This window comes from Nicotiana tabacum, chromosome 5 (assembly GCF_000715075.1).
Source record: "Nicotiana tabacum cultivar K326 chromosome 5, ASM71507v2, whole genome shotgun sequence".
Classification (NCBI taxonomy): domain Eukaryota; kingdom Viridiplantae; phylum Streptophyta; class Magnoliopsida; order Solanales; family Solanaceae; genus Nicotiana; species Nicotiana tabacum.
In genome coordinates, this window is record NC_134084.1 from 159297297 (window position 1) to 159312744 (window position 15448).

The 15448-nt window shown below is 39.9% G+C and overlaps 2 protein-coding genes across 2 annotated transcripts; both read left to right on the forward strand.

Moving 5' to 3' along the window:
• The first annotated feature begins 2006 nt into the window (after positions 1–2006).
• LOC107765657 (ethylene-responsive transcription factor ERF109-like) lies at positions 2007–3048 on the forward strand. The gene has a single exon (XM_016584324.2). The coding sequence runs from the start codon at positions 2067–2069 to the stop codon at positions 2838–2840; it is 774 nt and encodes a 257-aa protein (XP_016439810.1). The 5' UTR covers positions 2007–2066; the 3' UTR covers positions 2841–3048.
• Positions 3049–4661: 1613 nt separating this feature from the next.
• Positions 4662–6632, forward strand: LOC142181052 (uncharacterized). The gene is made up of 2 exons (XM_075253173.1): positions 4662–5261; positions 6381–6632. Exons 1-2 carry the CDS (start codon positions 4662–4664, stop codon positions 6630–6632), a joined length of 852 nt encoding a protein of 283 aa, XP_075109274.1.
• Positions 6633–15448: the final 8816 nt, after the last annotated feature.

Sequence of the window (15448 nt, forward strand, 5' to 3'; positions counted from 1 at the left end):
AAATACACAATATGTAGCCTTGAAATGAAGACAAAATAGCAAAAATAGTTATTTCGGGAGCAGGGCTTCCGGGAATAACAACAATGAAATCAAGGAGTAAGAAGATAAAATTGTATAAAGCTTTGAATCGATTATAGCTAAGTTTGCCAGAAAATTCATTCATTTACAATGATAACATAGCTCACTATTTATAGTTGCACATATGGAACAAAGTCCTAGGATCATGCCCTTCTTTAATGTCAATTATGAGGCCATTGAAGAAGGTATAACGGTGAGCATAAATGCCAAATTCTCTGTAACGGGCAGTGCACTAAATGTATTGGAATATTTTCCATTAAATACTATCGGACGCAGGATATTTATTGCATCTTTACAAGTGTCATTCCTTTCGGAGAAAAACGGGACAATTGCCTTAACATAGCATATTTTACTCCGTACATTTATATAAATTTAATTAGTTAAACCAAGATATAAACGAACCACACATGGGGTGTATCGAAAGCTTCGTCTCTTCAGCGCACCAAAAGCCCTTTTTTCATTAGCCGACATCATCTTTTCCACCATAGTGCCTTCCGGCAAAGTCCTATCGGCAACTTATATACATGCATCACAAGGAGGTTCACGAGCCCACATGAGCAACAACAACAAACCGCCACACATTTCACCAGCAACCACTGCGCACCACGCCGTCTTTCGAACCTCCGTCGTGATGACGAATCTTGGCTCGATAAAAGTGATTGTCGCCGCCGTTCCACTGAATCTCCTCCTAATTCTCGAGACATCTTAGAGGAAATCGATTGCAAATGCCGACCACTGCAACTCGCTCTCGTTTCTCCTCAAATATTCATAGCTAAATCCAAAAATATTTGAAGATTTGTAGCTCTCTTGGTTGATATATTAGATGTATTAGCTTTGGTATTTTTGTAGAAGGCTCAATAACCATGGTGTCGACCGCTAAGCTCAAATCTGTTAACTTTCACATGTTTTTTTCATCCATTTTCGTTATTCCTTTATTTTTATAGCCGACATGCTTTGGATTTTTCCAGTTCCTGTTCATTTTACATGTGCTAATCAAAGTCGTTTTTAAGCCTTTTATCTTGGTCTCTTTATATGGAAATTATTCAAATTTCACTGAACACGTGTTTGGGATTTTTCCGGCAATCTCCATTAAATCCGGCAATGAAAACTAAGACAATAAGGTGGATGATGGTGGACTAGTAGAGATGGGGAGAGAGAGGGAGGGGAAGGTGATGGTGTGTGAAAGAGTAGGAGAAAAAAAGAAAGACAAAAGAATTTTATAAAGAAAAGTTGACCTCTCACGCTCTGAAAAATTGGTGTAATTTACGCACTATGCCACGTCATAAAATTGTGTCTAAACACATATTTTAAATGTAGTTGGAGTATTTAAATGGAATTGATTCAAAATAAAGTGTTTAAGTGAAAAATATGAGCAAATTTAAGAGATTGTCGACGTATTTTGTCTTAATTAAACTAGGTTCAATGTATGGACGGGTCTTTAAACTTGGAAGGAGTGGTATTATTTTCTTCAACTATCACTAATATAAAATATAATGAAATTTAGAATAAAAAACATTATGTTTATGTACTATAAAAATTAGACAAAAGAGAAGTACGGAAACGGGGTGGATGTGGTACTTTGGTCCTTTAACTTCAAGGCGACATTTATTTGACTGTCAACTGTCCCCAGCCTTGTCTCCCAAAAATTCCAAACCCCTCTCCTTCGGTAAGGCATTACGTCATAGTTTACCGTGTGAACGCTTACTCCTCTGCCATGTCATCAAGTATTACCGGGAACCCGACCCGTATGACCGCCACCTCATCTCCAAACCCACCAGAAACCAATATGTCAACTTCATCATCTAAATTCCCACGTGCCCACAAAACTAAACTAAGATAAAACCCGTGTACCAGATGTGTATTACTATAACTCTGCTTATCCACGTTGATCTTTTTCTAATTCCCTCGTATATAAAGCAAAGAAGTTCAAAACCAGAAAACAATCTGAAACCCAAAGACTAAACTTTCAACCTTTTCAAATTTCAAACATGCATTGGTCAACCAAGAGAGCTAAACAAGAGGAAATTGTTTCAGTCAACCATCTAATTTCAAAGCCAAAGTTCACAGATGAACAAGAGTTTTCTATTATGGTTGCTGCTTTGAAAAATGTCATAACAGGTGATACAACACAAGAATTTCAATATATAATTTCATCTTCTTCACCTTCTACGAGCATGTCTAGTTTGGAGCCTCCTCTGTTTCGGGTTCCAACAGAACCAGAGCCATGTCAATTCTGCAAAATAAAAGGGTGTTTAGGTTGCAACTATTTTGGAGCCCCAGTTGCTGCTGCTGATAATAATAACAAGGCCAAGATTGTTGTCAAGAAAAAACAGAAGAAGAATTACAGAGGGGTGAGACAGAGACCGTGGGGAAAATGGGCTGCAGAAATTAGAGATCCAAGAAGGGCAGCTAGAGTATGGCTTGGAACTTTTAATACAGCAGAAGATGCAGCTCGAGCTTATGATAAAGCTGCTATTGAATTTAGAGGTCCTAGAGCTAAGCTTAATTTCTCATTTGCTGATTATACATCAATTCAACAGCAGAATGCAACTACTAGTACTGCATTTTCTATATCCCAGCAACAACAAGAGCCTGTACAGTTAGAGCAGGGAATTAAAACAGATTTTGGTATTGGAAAAGAAGAAGAATTCTGGGATCAATTAATGGCATCGGACAATGAGATTCAAGATTGCTTGAGGATGATGGATTTCAATGGCGACTCTTCTGATTCTGTCGGAGGGAATATTGCTCATAGCTTCTGATAAGGAAAAGAGAAAGACCAACAGAATTTGCCCATGGACTAATTAAGGTTTTGCGTGACCATTCACTTTTATCAAATTTGTGCTATTTAATATTTCTATTTTTAGATGTACTTCATTTTTCTTTTTTTGTTACTGTATCGAGAGGCTGAGTTCAATTGAACCCGTAATTTTTAATGCAGATTGCGAAATATAAATTTATATGTAAAAATTTATTAAAATTGTAATAACTAGTTGATATGAATCCATAATTTTAAAAATAAAATTGGTTCATAATAAGAACCTTAAAAGTTAAACCTATAGAGTTTAAATTCTAGATCTGACTCTAACTGTATCAATCTTAAATACTTATAGGGGCGGATCCAACCTTTTGGTATCGGATTTAACTGAACCCAGTACTTTCAGTGCGGAGTATAAATTTATGTGTAAAAAATTACTAAAATTATGACATGTAATAAATATCAACTCATAACTTTAAAAATATAATTGGTTTGAACCTATAGAATTTTAATTCTGTATCCGCCTCTGAATACTTAGGGACATTACTCCAATCAATTTAGATTTTGTACGAGAATTAATACATTTCGGGCCTAAGAAACTGATGACAGAGAAATCATCTGGCGATTTTAATGGTTGCATATAGGAGTGGCAAACGGGCGGGTCGAATATGGTTCGGGTCGAAAATGAGTAATAAAAACGAATAAATTATCCGATCCGACCCATATTTAATACGAATAAAAAAACGGATTAACCGACGGATAATATGGGTAATCATATTATCTATGACTTCTTGCATATGATCACTTTTAAGAGAATTCTTAGTTTCTCTAACTTGAGGAACCCCAAATTTGAGACTTTACAAATATAAAAGTTAGGCTCATTGGTTATCCATTTTCTAAATGGATAATATGGTTCTTATCCATATTTGATCCATTTTTAAAAAGTTCATTATCCAATTCATTTTTAATGAATAATATGGATGGTTAACTGTTTTCATTTAACCATTTTGCCCCTCTTAGCCGCATCTATACCTACGAACTTCACCACCTCTAATTTGAGTCTTGTGGGGTGCACTTAAGCATGTCACAAACAAAACATAAACAGATTTTTTTGTAATTTCATGGCAAGGCTTATGGGTCAAATTTGGTTACTTGATAGCTCAAATTGACACAAGGTGACCCATAAAAAAAATATAATTTTTAACCCGACTCCTCCAATCTCGATTAAGTGGAGTACATTTTTTCTATGGCTGAAATTTATTGCAGGTCGAGCAGCGGTGGAGTAAAAAATTCAGATAAGGAGAATATCCAAAAATCACTGAGATTTAAACATGTATTTTCTCTTATGTTAATGATATTTTAATTTCTACATATGAGTCAAAGATTATTTTTATCTTATATTTATGCAGTATAATTTTTTGGCGAATAAAATTCAATTTGAATCTCTTTGGTTGCATGTGGCTCTGCTATTGAGGTCAAACAATAGCTATCAAACAGACCCATATGAACAAACTAGCACGTGGACCCTAGTCAACTCTAAGTCTTAGTTATTGGATATTAATACATGTCTTGACATTAGGGGTGTGGTTAGATGATTGAGATCCCTTCACCCTTTAAATATAAGTTTCAGATTTAAATCCTAAAAATAAAAACTTCTTGATATATATAGGGAGCGATTTACTCCCTTAATGCATTACTCAATATGAATTTAAATTAGGCGAGTGAGTGAGCTTCAAATATTAGATGGTTACACAGCTCCCTCTCCAACAGAAGAGCATCTGATAATGCTATCATAGTCCAAGAATACTTCACCCACTCACCTGACATGATCCTAAATATTGACTTGGAGAAGGTTTTTGACAGAATAGAGTGGTCCTTCGTCAAGGAGACCCTCCATGTCTTCAATTATCCCATTGCCACCATTAACCTCATCATGTTTTGTGTTAGTTCATCCTCTATCTCTGTCCTAGTAAATGGGGATCAGACTAAACCCTTCAACCCCACCAGAGGCATTAGACAGAGTGACCCTCTATCACCTTACCTCTTCATTCTGTGTATGGAAATACTCTCTAGGGCTATTGAGAGGAATGTCCAACAAAAGGAGCGGTCCCCTATTAGCATAAGCAAATCTGGTCCTAAGTTATCCCACTTGTTCTTTGCTGACGAACTAATAATCAGAGACACTGCACCACAATCATCAATACTCTCAATTCCTTTAATCAGGCTTCAGGCCAAAAGATCAACCTTAGCAAATCCAGAGTCTTTTTTAGTGCTAACTGCCAACCCCACCAAATGGAGTCCAACTCTAACAGCCTTCATTCAGGCAACAGCCAACTCTGGCAAATACCTAGGGTTCCCTATTTTTCACAAGGGGCCCACCAACAATGATTTTCAATTCATCATAGACAACCTTCACACCAAAATGGTTGGGTGAAAAAAAAAATGCTAAACATGACTGGGAGGACTACCCTAGCAAAAGCTTCACTTAACATTATCCCTAACCATGTCATACAGTGCATCAAACTCCCCTCCAAGTCATCCAAGGAGATTGATAGAATCCAAAAGTACTTCATCCGGGGTACCACCCCTATCGAGAAAAAGATGCATCTTGTCTCTTGTGATACAATCACAAAGCCTAAGGCCTAGGGAGGCCTAGGAATCCAAAAAACAGATCTAAAGAACAAAGCCATTCATTCAGGACTGGCATGGAGGCTCTACCAGAACTCATCTTTCCTCTGGGCAAAAACTCTCATTGCGAAACACTGTAACTGGAGGCATCCTCCAAAAAATCTAAATCAAGTATTTGATAGTGCATCCTCAAAGGGTGGAAAACATGCATTCAGGCCAAAAGATGGGTTCTCCACTCAGGGAACAGAATCAGCTTCATAAATGACCCTTAGATCCCAAATCACCCCTCGATTAGAGCCATGATTGAAGGTCCTCTTAAACAAGAGGACCTGTCCACAACAGTAGCATAAGTTCATAACAATGGGACTTGGGACTTTTCTTCCATCTCTCTAAACATCCCCCCAGTATTAGAAACATCCTCCTAAACACATTCATACCATCCAACCCTATAAAGGAGGACAGAATGATCTAGGAATCACCACCAATGGCATCTTTACCTCAAAGTCAGCCTACTCCCTTCTAGCCAATCTTGCCCAACCAGAATGCACAAACACAAGTAACAACTACTTGTGGATCTGGAAACTAAGAGTATCAAACAAGATCAAATCATTCTTTTGGCTCCTCTTTCATGAAAGATTCGCTACTAGAGATTTCCTCCATCGCATTGGGATTCATCTGGATCCAATGTGCTATTTTTGCAATCATGTAATTAAGACATCTGCCCACATCTTCTTTGAATGCCCCAACATAAAAATATTTTGAGAAAATCTAGCCATGAAAAGTACCAGTAGAACTCAAATCCAGAACATCTCCTTCACTAGCTGGGATTGGCCCATCATATGGGCCTCTCAAAAAAGGAAACCCTTCAATAATGTCATCAATTGGGAAGACCTCATTTTTTTTTTGCTTCTTGCAGATCTGGCTCACCAGGAATAATAATTTGTTCAATAATAAAAAGGACATGGTCAATTATAAATCTGCTTTGGAAAAAGCAATTGAGTATATCACCATCTCGGTGGACAGAACACCCACAAAAGAGAAAACTAACTGGGTCAAATGGACACCCCCTCTAAATAATACCTATAAACTTAACACTGATGGGGATGCAGTTGGGAACCCGGAAAAGGGAGGACTTGGTGGAGTCTTCAGAGATGCAAGCGAAAACTAGGTGCTGGGCTTCATGGGAAGCATGCAACACACTACCAACACACATGCAAAGCTCATGACAGTGCTGAGAGGATTGCAAATTGCTGAAGAAAGGCAGTTAATGCCTCTAGAAATCAACACCGACTCCACGGAGGTAATAAGAATGCTTAACAATGGAAATCCTGTTTTTGACTCACTTATCTTTGAATGCAGGTCAATCATCCAAAGACTAGGAGACGTAGTAGTGAAACACAGCTACAGGGAGACGAACAAAGTTGCTGACATGCTAGCAAAGAAGGGTGCCAAGAAGGAATTTTTTGATAATCTTTTTGTAGCAGCAGTTCCCCCGGTGTTTGCTACTCATATTTTTTAGGCAGATATCACAGGAACTGTTTTCTCAAGATAAGTTCTGGACTGTAATAGTGCTACTTATGCTCATAGCGAGGGGAACTAGTATACCCCCGGTAAACAATGCTATTGTGTTATACCCTAACGTCTAGTATTTTAATTAATGTTTGAAATGCACCTTTTTACCAAAAATGGATGGTTACACAAAAAAAGGTGCCTTGTTAATATACACAAATAACTACTCATGTTGTTTACCGATTACGATCATGTGGTACCCGAGAGATTTTTATTTGTGACGACTAATGTCTTTCTTTTCTTCTTTATTTGATCCAATTAGACGATTAAATTTTGAGACAAATCTAACTTAGTCAGTTAATTCTTGAAAGAAATATATTTAGCAGTTTATTTATACAATTGAAAAAAAGAACTAATAAAATTTGAACTTTGATGTATGTTTCTTCTATTAATTAAACTAGGTATATAATATATATCTGGGTCCTTAAACTTGGTAGTGTTATTTTTTTCAACTATCAGTAATACTTACTCCATTTTAATTTATGTGAACCTGTTTCACTGAGCACGGAGTTAAAAAAATAATTTTTTTTTTGAAATTTGTGTTCCTAAACAAATTAGAAAAAGGTCTAGAGTATTTGTGTGGTTATAAAAACTTCTCATTAATGGTAGAATTGAAAGTTTAATCTAAACTGTTTCCAAATTTAGAAAATGGTCATTCTTTTTGGAACAAACCAAAAAGGAAATAGGTTTCACATAAACTGGAATGAAGGGAGTATAAAATATAATAAAATTTAATATTTTAGACATTATATTTGTTTGAGCAAAAAATATAAACTTTTGGTTAAACTATTTAATTTTATTAATGGAGGGTTAAACTTAGCTAACGATAATAATTCTAGATTTAGAACTTGTCGGCAAGGATAATGTAGGATAAAGTCGGTGGAAGACTAAGGGTAATGCACATTTAATATTCCAAAAGATGTGAGTAATAATGGAGGGGTATAAAGCAATAAATAGCAATAGATGACATAAATATAAATAGGAGAAACGATTCACCCAATAACAAATGAGATGAGTGATTGTTCCTTCTAACAATTATGAATGACTGGCAAATCCTCGAATGTTCAAATTATTCTCGGATTTGATGGAATGATATGGTATGATGTGTGCGAGAATTTTGCAAAAGGTAAAATTTATATCTTTGCTAGAGAGAAAGAATCTTCGCCTGAAAAGTGTTCTTATCAAGTCAATGTTACACGCCCCACACTATTGTCTCATTTTCTATTTATATGAAACATATCCTTAGTAAACCCTAATAGTAAAATGGTAGAGAATATTCTCTTTAATATCTTATTACAAAAACTAGTCGTTATTATTCTGGCCTTGGTGTCGACCTCGACCTTTGTTGACAGACCGGCCACAAATCCTACTACTTCCTGGTCGGCCTCGACCGTATCTTTTTCTTAATTCCATTTTATGCCAAATTCCCTGAGGGTAGATTTTGGCTTATATAGTTAGTCCCTCCATTTATTGAGGCCGATCCCAGACGGCCTCGATGAGCAGACCCTGTTTATCATGGTTGGGAAGTCTAGGCGATCAGGTCGAGTAGTGGCATTTCAGACGAGGTGGTAACATGGCCTTTCGTGAGCCTCAACCTAAGGTGACGCCGATTCAAAGTGATGTCATGACATCATGCTTCATTATTATGCTTTTTTTGATGCCTTGCATCGTTTTTTGTGCCTTTGTCGTTTCGGTTCCTGCGCTGAGTAGTGATGGTTGGATTTCTCGATTCTGGTTCTTGAACTCTTATAAATAAGGATATGAAACCATTTACCTACATTTTGCACCCTTAACATTGAACCTTTGTGTCTTCTTCCCCATTCTTCATTTAGAGTTCTTATCTTCTCAGCTTTATTATTGTGTATCCTCCTTCCTTGATTCTGGTAGTACCAAATGCTCTCAACCTTTATTCACTTGTAACATCCTCTTATTTTAAGGAAAAAAGGAAAAAGATGGTTAACGTATCTTCTAGTTCTGGTAGGGTATCTGACCATGTTCCTTTAGCGGTACGTATGCCTCCCCATGACGATAGTATTTCTGTTGCCATTGAGGATGAGAATTTTCCTACGGTGGAGGAGATAGTTTCTCGTAGTAAGAAAGTTAGATCCAATTTTTGAAGGTGCCCCAGGACGACTCTGAGGTCTCGTTGTCATTGATGAAAGAAACTGAACTCGCTGAGTTCAGGGTAAAGTTCAAAATTTCTGCCCATATCAACCTAATTATAGCGGAGCACGATGTGGTACAAATATACCGCTCTGGATATTGCGCTTTCTATGCATATCCTTTCCACGTCAGCTACTCCTATCCTATTCTCCCATTGGCGAGGAATTCTGGCGTTATTACGGCATTTTCCCGGCCCAACTTTCTCCATACATCTACAAGCTTATCCGCATGCTTACGAAATATGCAAAATTAGCCGGGGTCGGGGTTTCACTTCGTCACTTGATACATCTCTTTGCCCCTAGTTTCCATAAGGGGACGATAAGGCAAACCGTCAGTTTTGGATTAATTATTTTTATGTCAAAACCGAGGACGTGGTGACCAATGCGAGCGATTTCCATGAGGCTTGGAATTATGCCCGTAAGCATCACTTTCTCTTCCTTTTTTTGGATATTAGGCATTTGCATTGCTAGTGTTAGTCGCGTTTTGACATTTTATTCTTCTTTGTATAGCAGAGACCACATCCCATCCTTTGGTCGAAGACATTTATAATTGGGTTTGCCGGGTTTTTCCTCATACAGCGGGGATTCATGAATGGCCAGCCTTCCTCAAGAAGTTGGGGCCTGCGTGTTCTGTGATCGGTAAGTTTACCTATTTACATCTATACTTGTTGTGACTTCCTGGCCGCTTGCTTGTTATTGTCTCGTGTGAGGAATGATGACCTTTAATCTACTTTTTTCAACCCGAGAATCTTCAAGAAGGCCGAGGGCTCCTCCTCCTGCTTATCGTAAGAAGAAAACTACTTCTGCGGAGTCCGCTCTTGTTATGATTGCGGCTAGACCTGCCAATTATCTGCTTCCATTCCACCTTCAACTGCGACTCGATCGACTCAATCATCGATTGCGTCAGCAGCAGAACTCCCAACATCCCCCTTGCATCATTTAATAGATGAAGAAGAAGGTTTGATTTCTTGCAAAAGGAGATCAGTAGACGTCAGTGATAGGATCATCCGAGCTGTGGATTCAATGATGGGTGATCGTGAGCCGGCAACCATCATGCTTGAAGATGATACTGATTTGCCATCTGAGGTCCCGCCATCAGTGGGGGCCATAGAAGGCATACCCCTTCACGATGTCAAGGCTGGAACTGGGGGCCATCTGTGGAAATTCTGGGTGTTGAGCGATGAGATGAGCCGTCGTCTTCGTAGATGACTGACATTCCTTCATTCTGTCGATAGGAGAGATAAGGGTGTTGCAGAGGACGGATATGAAATGGGCTCCAATCTTGATGCCGTCAAAGTGCGGATGATGAGTGAGGGGTTTACCTGAGTTGAAGTGAGGTTGGAAGGGTCCACGTGAACCATTGTGATCCTCATGGATCGGGACCTACTAGTGAACATGGAGAATGTGGTCCCTTCCTTAGGCCCCTTTTCCTCTGACGTAGAGCGCAGAACTCTCGAGGAGCTTGATGATGCTACCCTATCAAGGAGTATAGGCGGCCTCGCCCTTGGGGTAAGCTTTTCGACCTTCCTTTAAAATTTCGTGCTTTGTACTTTATTCTTCCTTGTTGTTAGCCCTTGGTTTTTTAGACTGTGATTTAGGAAATTGAGAGTGCCCGCCGAGAGGAGAGGTGTAAGCGATTTTCCAGAAGATGGAGCAGAAGTATCGTGAGTACCGTAATAAGTACCGCGAGATCTGCATGCGGTTTGGTAAGGGCGACAACTTCTTGGCCCTCCGAGATGAGCTAAAGTAGAAAGCTGACGAGTTAGTAAAAGTCATCGGAAAATGCAACATCCTTAAGGGGTGTTGAGAGATAAAGAAGAAGAGCTCGAGGTGAACAAAGGGGTCGAGAACAATGTGCTGATCTCCAAGCCCAAGTGATCTCACTGAGGCCCGAGCTTGAAGAATGTCTAATCAAGGCGGATACTCTGAGTGGCAAGGTTGCCGAGAAGACATCGGACTTAGAGAAGATAGAATTGTCTCGGGGCCTTCAAGGAAAGTGGAGACTTTGGAGGCCGTAATCCGTGATCTTCATTCTGAGCGGAAGAGTGATTTGGAGACAGCCAGGCTCAGAGAGGAGCAGCTCGATGAGCATATAGGGGAGCTGGAGAAAGAGGCTTCAGGCCTTAATGACCGAGCTGCTGCCCTTGAGGCCGAGAAGGGATAGTTATTGGTCAGACGTCCTCTTCTCATACTTCTGCTTTTTCTGATATTCTGCGGGATCTGTATGAGAAGTGGATCCATGGCGAGGCCCAACTAGATATATTTAGAGATTTGATATAGGTGAAGAAAGTTTCTGAGGTCGACTTTGAGGATACTCGTGCTAAGGCACGTACAGCTCGGATTGCTTGTGGCTATGACCTCGCTACACCGGAGGCCGATGATGACGAGGAGGATGCGGGCATTGATCGAATTGACCAAGATGCCTGGTATGAGGATGAGTATCCCGATGGAGATGGCAATGGCGAAGGCGAAGGCGGAGAGATGGGTAAAGATGGCCTAGGCGATCAGGTAGATAGCGCGGCTGGGTTAGGCGGCGAGTAGTTGATTTTCTTTCTTTTTATTTGTAGACTTGTACATATTTTTGTGGGCATATGTTCTAGCCTTTGTAAAAGAAAATATTTTAAGTATGAAATGCCATTTTCGTTGCTTGTACCAGGTTCTTTTCCTTTTATTCGGGTTTATATGCCTCTTTCTTTTGTTTTGCCTTTTGGTCGCTTTAGGCATAAAAACTTGGTTCATATGTGTTGAATGAGGTCAAAATAGAACTCAGTTTTGATCATGGATGAGGGACAGTAGGTGTCAATTCGAACGTGGTCGAATGTAACCTATACTTGATTAATTCGAGCGAGGTCGAATGTAACCAATAATTAGTTAATTCGAGCGAGGTCGAACGTAACCTTTATTTAACTATGGTCGAGGGCTGAATAGGTGTTAATTCCAACGAGGTTGAATGTAACCTATACATAGTTAATTCAAACGAGGTCGAATGTAACTTTTAATTAATTATGGTCGAGTGCCGAATAGGTGTTAATTCGAACGAGGTCGAATGTAACCTATAGTTAATTATGGCCGAGGGCAGAATAGGTGTCAAATTAAATGAGATCGAATGTAACTAAATACTTAGTTAATTCGAACGAGGTCGAATGTAACTTTTACTTAATTATGGCCAAGGACCGAGTAGGTGTAAATTCGAACGAGATCGAATATAACCTATAGTTAATTATTGTCGAGGGCTGAATAGGTGTTAATTCAAACGAGGTCGAATGTAACCTATACTTAGTTAATTCGAACGAGGTCGAATGTAACTTTTACTTAATTATGGCCGAGGTCCGAATAGGTGTTAATTCGAACGAGGTCGAATGTAACCTAAAGTTAATTATAGCCGAGGGACGAGTAGATGTCAAATCGAACGAGGTCGACTGTAACCTATACTTTGTTAATTCGAACGAGGTCGAATGTAACCTATAGTTAATTATAGCCAATGGCCGAATAGGTATTGAGGCAATGTTGCTTCTGCTATGCATTTGGCAAAAATATGGGAGAACTTCATGCATTTGTGCTTGGTTGATATACTTGGAGAAATTTACATATTTTCCGGGCTGGCATTCCAGTCCCAGTATATCTAGTGTCGGGTGGCATTTCAGTCCCAGCCTATTTAGTCCCTTTATTGGTCGACCTAGAGAAATATATTGAGAGGTTGGGCAATGAACTAACCATCCTGTGCCTCCGTCTGTTCACACTTCAACTTGAAGTGTCCCCCTTGTCGCCTCATTAAAAACCTCCTTGAGAAAACCCAATTGGGACAAAGCTCAAGTGAGAGAAAAAAAAAAGTACGACTTGGAGAACGTTTTTTCTTAAAAGTTGAAGTACTTGAGGTGGGTGACATTCCAGTTGTTTGGTAGTAGTTTTCCTTCCCTTGTTTCTAGCTGGAATGACCCTTTGTTTGCTGTTGCTGTGATTTTGTATGGGCCATCCTAATTTGTTCCCAGTTTGCCTTCCTGCGGGTCTTTGCTTGCATGTGTTTTAGTCTTGAGCATGTAGTCCCCGACTATGAGTGGTCTGACCTTTTCCTTTTTGTTGTAATAGCATTATGCCTGTTATTTTTGGGTGATCATCTTTATGTAGGCCATATCTCTCTGTTCTTCGACTTCGTCGAGATCTTACCTTCTGCTTTAGTTGTTCCTCGGCCCGCTCTCGCGGGAGTATCTCTGACTATGCTCTCTGACTTTGACTGGTATTATTGCATCAGTCCCATAGACTAATGAATAGGGCATCTCTCCTGTGCTCGTCTTTGGCATTGTTCGGTAGGCCCAAAGTACTTCTGGTAGTAACTCCGACCATAGTCCCTTGGCGTCCTCAAGATTTTTCTTCATGATGTTCAATATTGATTTATTGGAGGATTACACTTGCCCGTTTCCCGCAGGGTGATACGGTTTTGAGAGTATTCTTTTGATATGCCACTTCTCAAAAAATTCAGCGACTTTCTTTCCTGTAAATTGGGGTCCGCTGTCGCAACTAATCTTTTTGGGGAGGCTGAAGCAACATACAATATTTTTCCATATAAAGGTGATCACTTCATGGTCGCGTATTTGGACGAATGCTCCCGCCTCTTCCTATTTAGAAAAATATTCAGTTAAAACCAAAAGAAATCATACGTTACCTGGCCCCACGGAGAGGGGGCCGACGATGTCTATTCCTCACTTGATGAACAACCAACGGGAAGTGACTGAGTGGAGGTGCTCGCTCGCTTGGTGGATCATTGGGGCATATTTTTGGCATTGCTCATATTTTTTCACTAAATATGTGGCCTCTTTTTTCCTAGTGGGCCAATGGTAACCTACTCGTATGAGACATCTAACTAGAGCTCGATTGCCGGAATGAGCTCCGCAATGGCCTTTGTGGACTTATTCAAGGACGTGCCGCCTCTAATTCAGGCTTAAGAATTTTTCCAGGACCACTATACGACCTCTTGTATAGGTCATTGTGAATGATTATGTACCTGGCTGCTTGCATCCGAAGTTTCTTGGCTTCTTTTTTATCACCTGGGAGTATGCCATCCTACAAATATGTGACAATACGGTTGCGCCAACCCTAAGTTACGTTTATGGTCCTTACCTCAATTTGATTTATCAATGAGTGGAGGACTCTGACCATGTTTCTTTCTCCGATTATATTATTGGTGGCTACTGCTAATTTGGCGAGGTCGTCTGCTTCTATGTTTTGTGCTCAAGGAATCTGGTCGAGCTAACATTCATCGAGCTCGGGCATCAACTTACACATCTCGGCATGGTATTTTTATAACCCTTGATCTTTGATCTGGATAGTCCATGTGACTTGGTTGACGTTGAGTTGAGAGTCATAGCGTAGTCTAACCTTTCTTGCCCCATACTTGAGTGCTAGCCTCAATCCTGCAATCACGACCTCATACTCGGCCTTGTTGTTAGTCATGTTCGGGCACCTTATGGACTGGCAAATCACTTCGCCTGTTAAGACTTCAAGTATGAGTCCAGTCTAGACCCTGACACGTTAGAAGTGCCGTCGGTATACAAGATCCATAGATCTTGTGTTTGGAGAGAAGTGCGGGCGGCTTCTTTTTCGACTTTGGGAATTATTTTTGCACTGAAGACAGTGACGAAGTCAGTAAGGACTTGTGACTTCATCGTCGTTCGCGGTTGATAAGTGATATCATGCTCGCTCAATTCTATGGCCCATTTGGCTAACCTTATCGATAACTCGGGTTTATGCAAAATACTTCTCAAGAGAAAAGTCGTGACTACCGAGATAGGGTGGCACTAGAAGTAGGGTCTAAGCTTTCGTGAAGCTACGACCAAGGCCAGGGCCAATTTTTCGAGGTAGGGGTACCTCATCTCGGCGTCGACTACCGTTTTGCTAATGTAATAGATGGGAGATTGCGTATCTTTATTTTCTCGAACTAGGACTGCACTCACATCTACTTCAGACACAGCGAGGTAGACCAGGAGGCACTCCCTAGGTTCTGGTTTTGAAAGTAGTAGTAGCGACGACAAGTAAGCCTTTAACTCTTTCAGGGTTTGGATGCACTCATAGGTCCATTAAGATTTTGTTATCCTTCTTGAGTACGCCGAAGAATTTGTGGCACCTATTGGACAATCGCGAGATAAAGCTTGAAAAGGCATCGATGTGGCCAGCCAACCTCTGAACCTGTTTTTTAGTAGTTTAAGTGCTCTGGTATCCCTTCGATGGCTTTGATTTGGTCGGGGTTGACCTCGATGCC

Excerpts from the sequence above, each read along its gene's own strand:
- LOC107765657 (XM_016584324.2), top strand. The coding sequence starts at position 2,067 with ATGCATTGGTCAACCAAGAGAGCTAAACAAGAGGAAATTGTTTCAGTC.
- LOC142181052 (XM_075253173.1), top strand. The coding sequence starts at position 4,662 with ATGATCCTAAATATTGACTTGGAGAAGGTTTTTGACAGAATAGAGTGG. Across the intron at positions 5,262-6,380 it reads ACAACCTTCACACCAAAATG|ATCTGGCTCACCAGGAATAA; the intron begins GTTGGGTGAAAA and ends TGCTTCTTGCAG.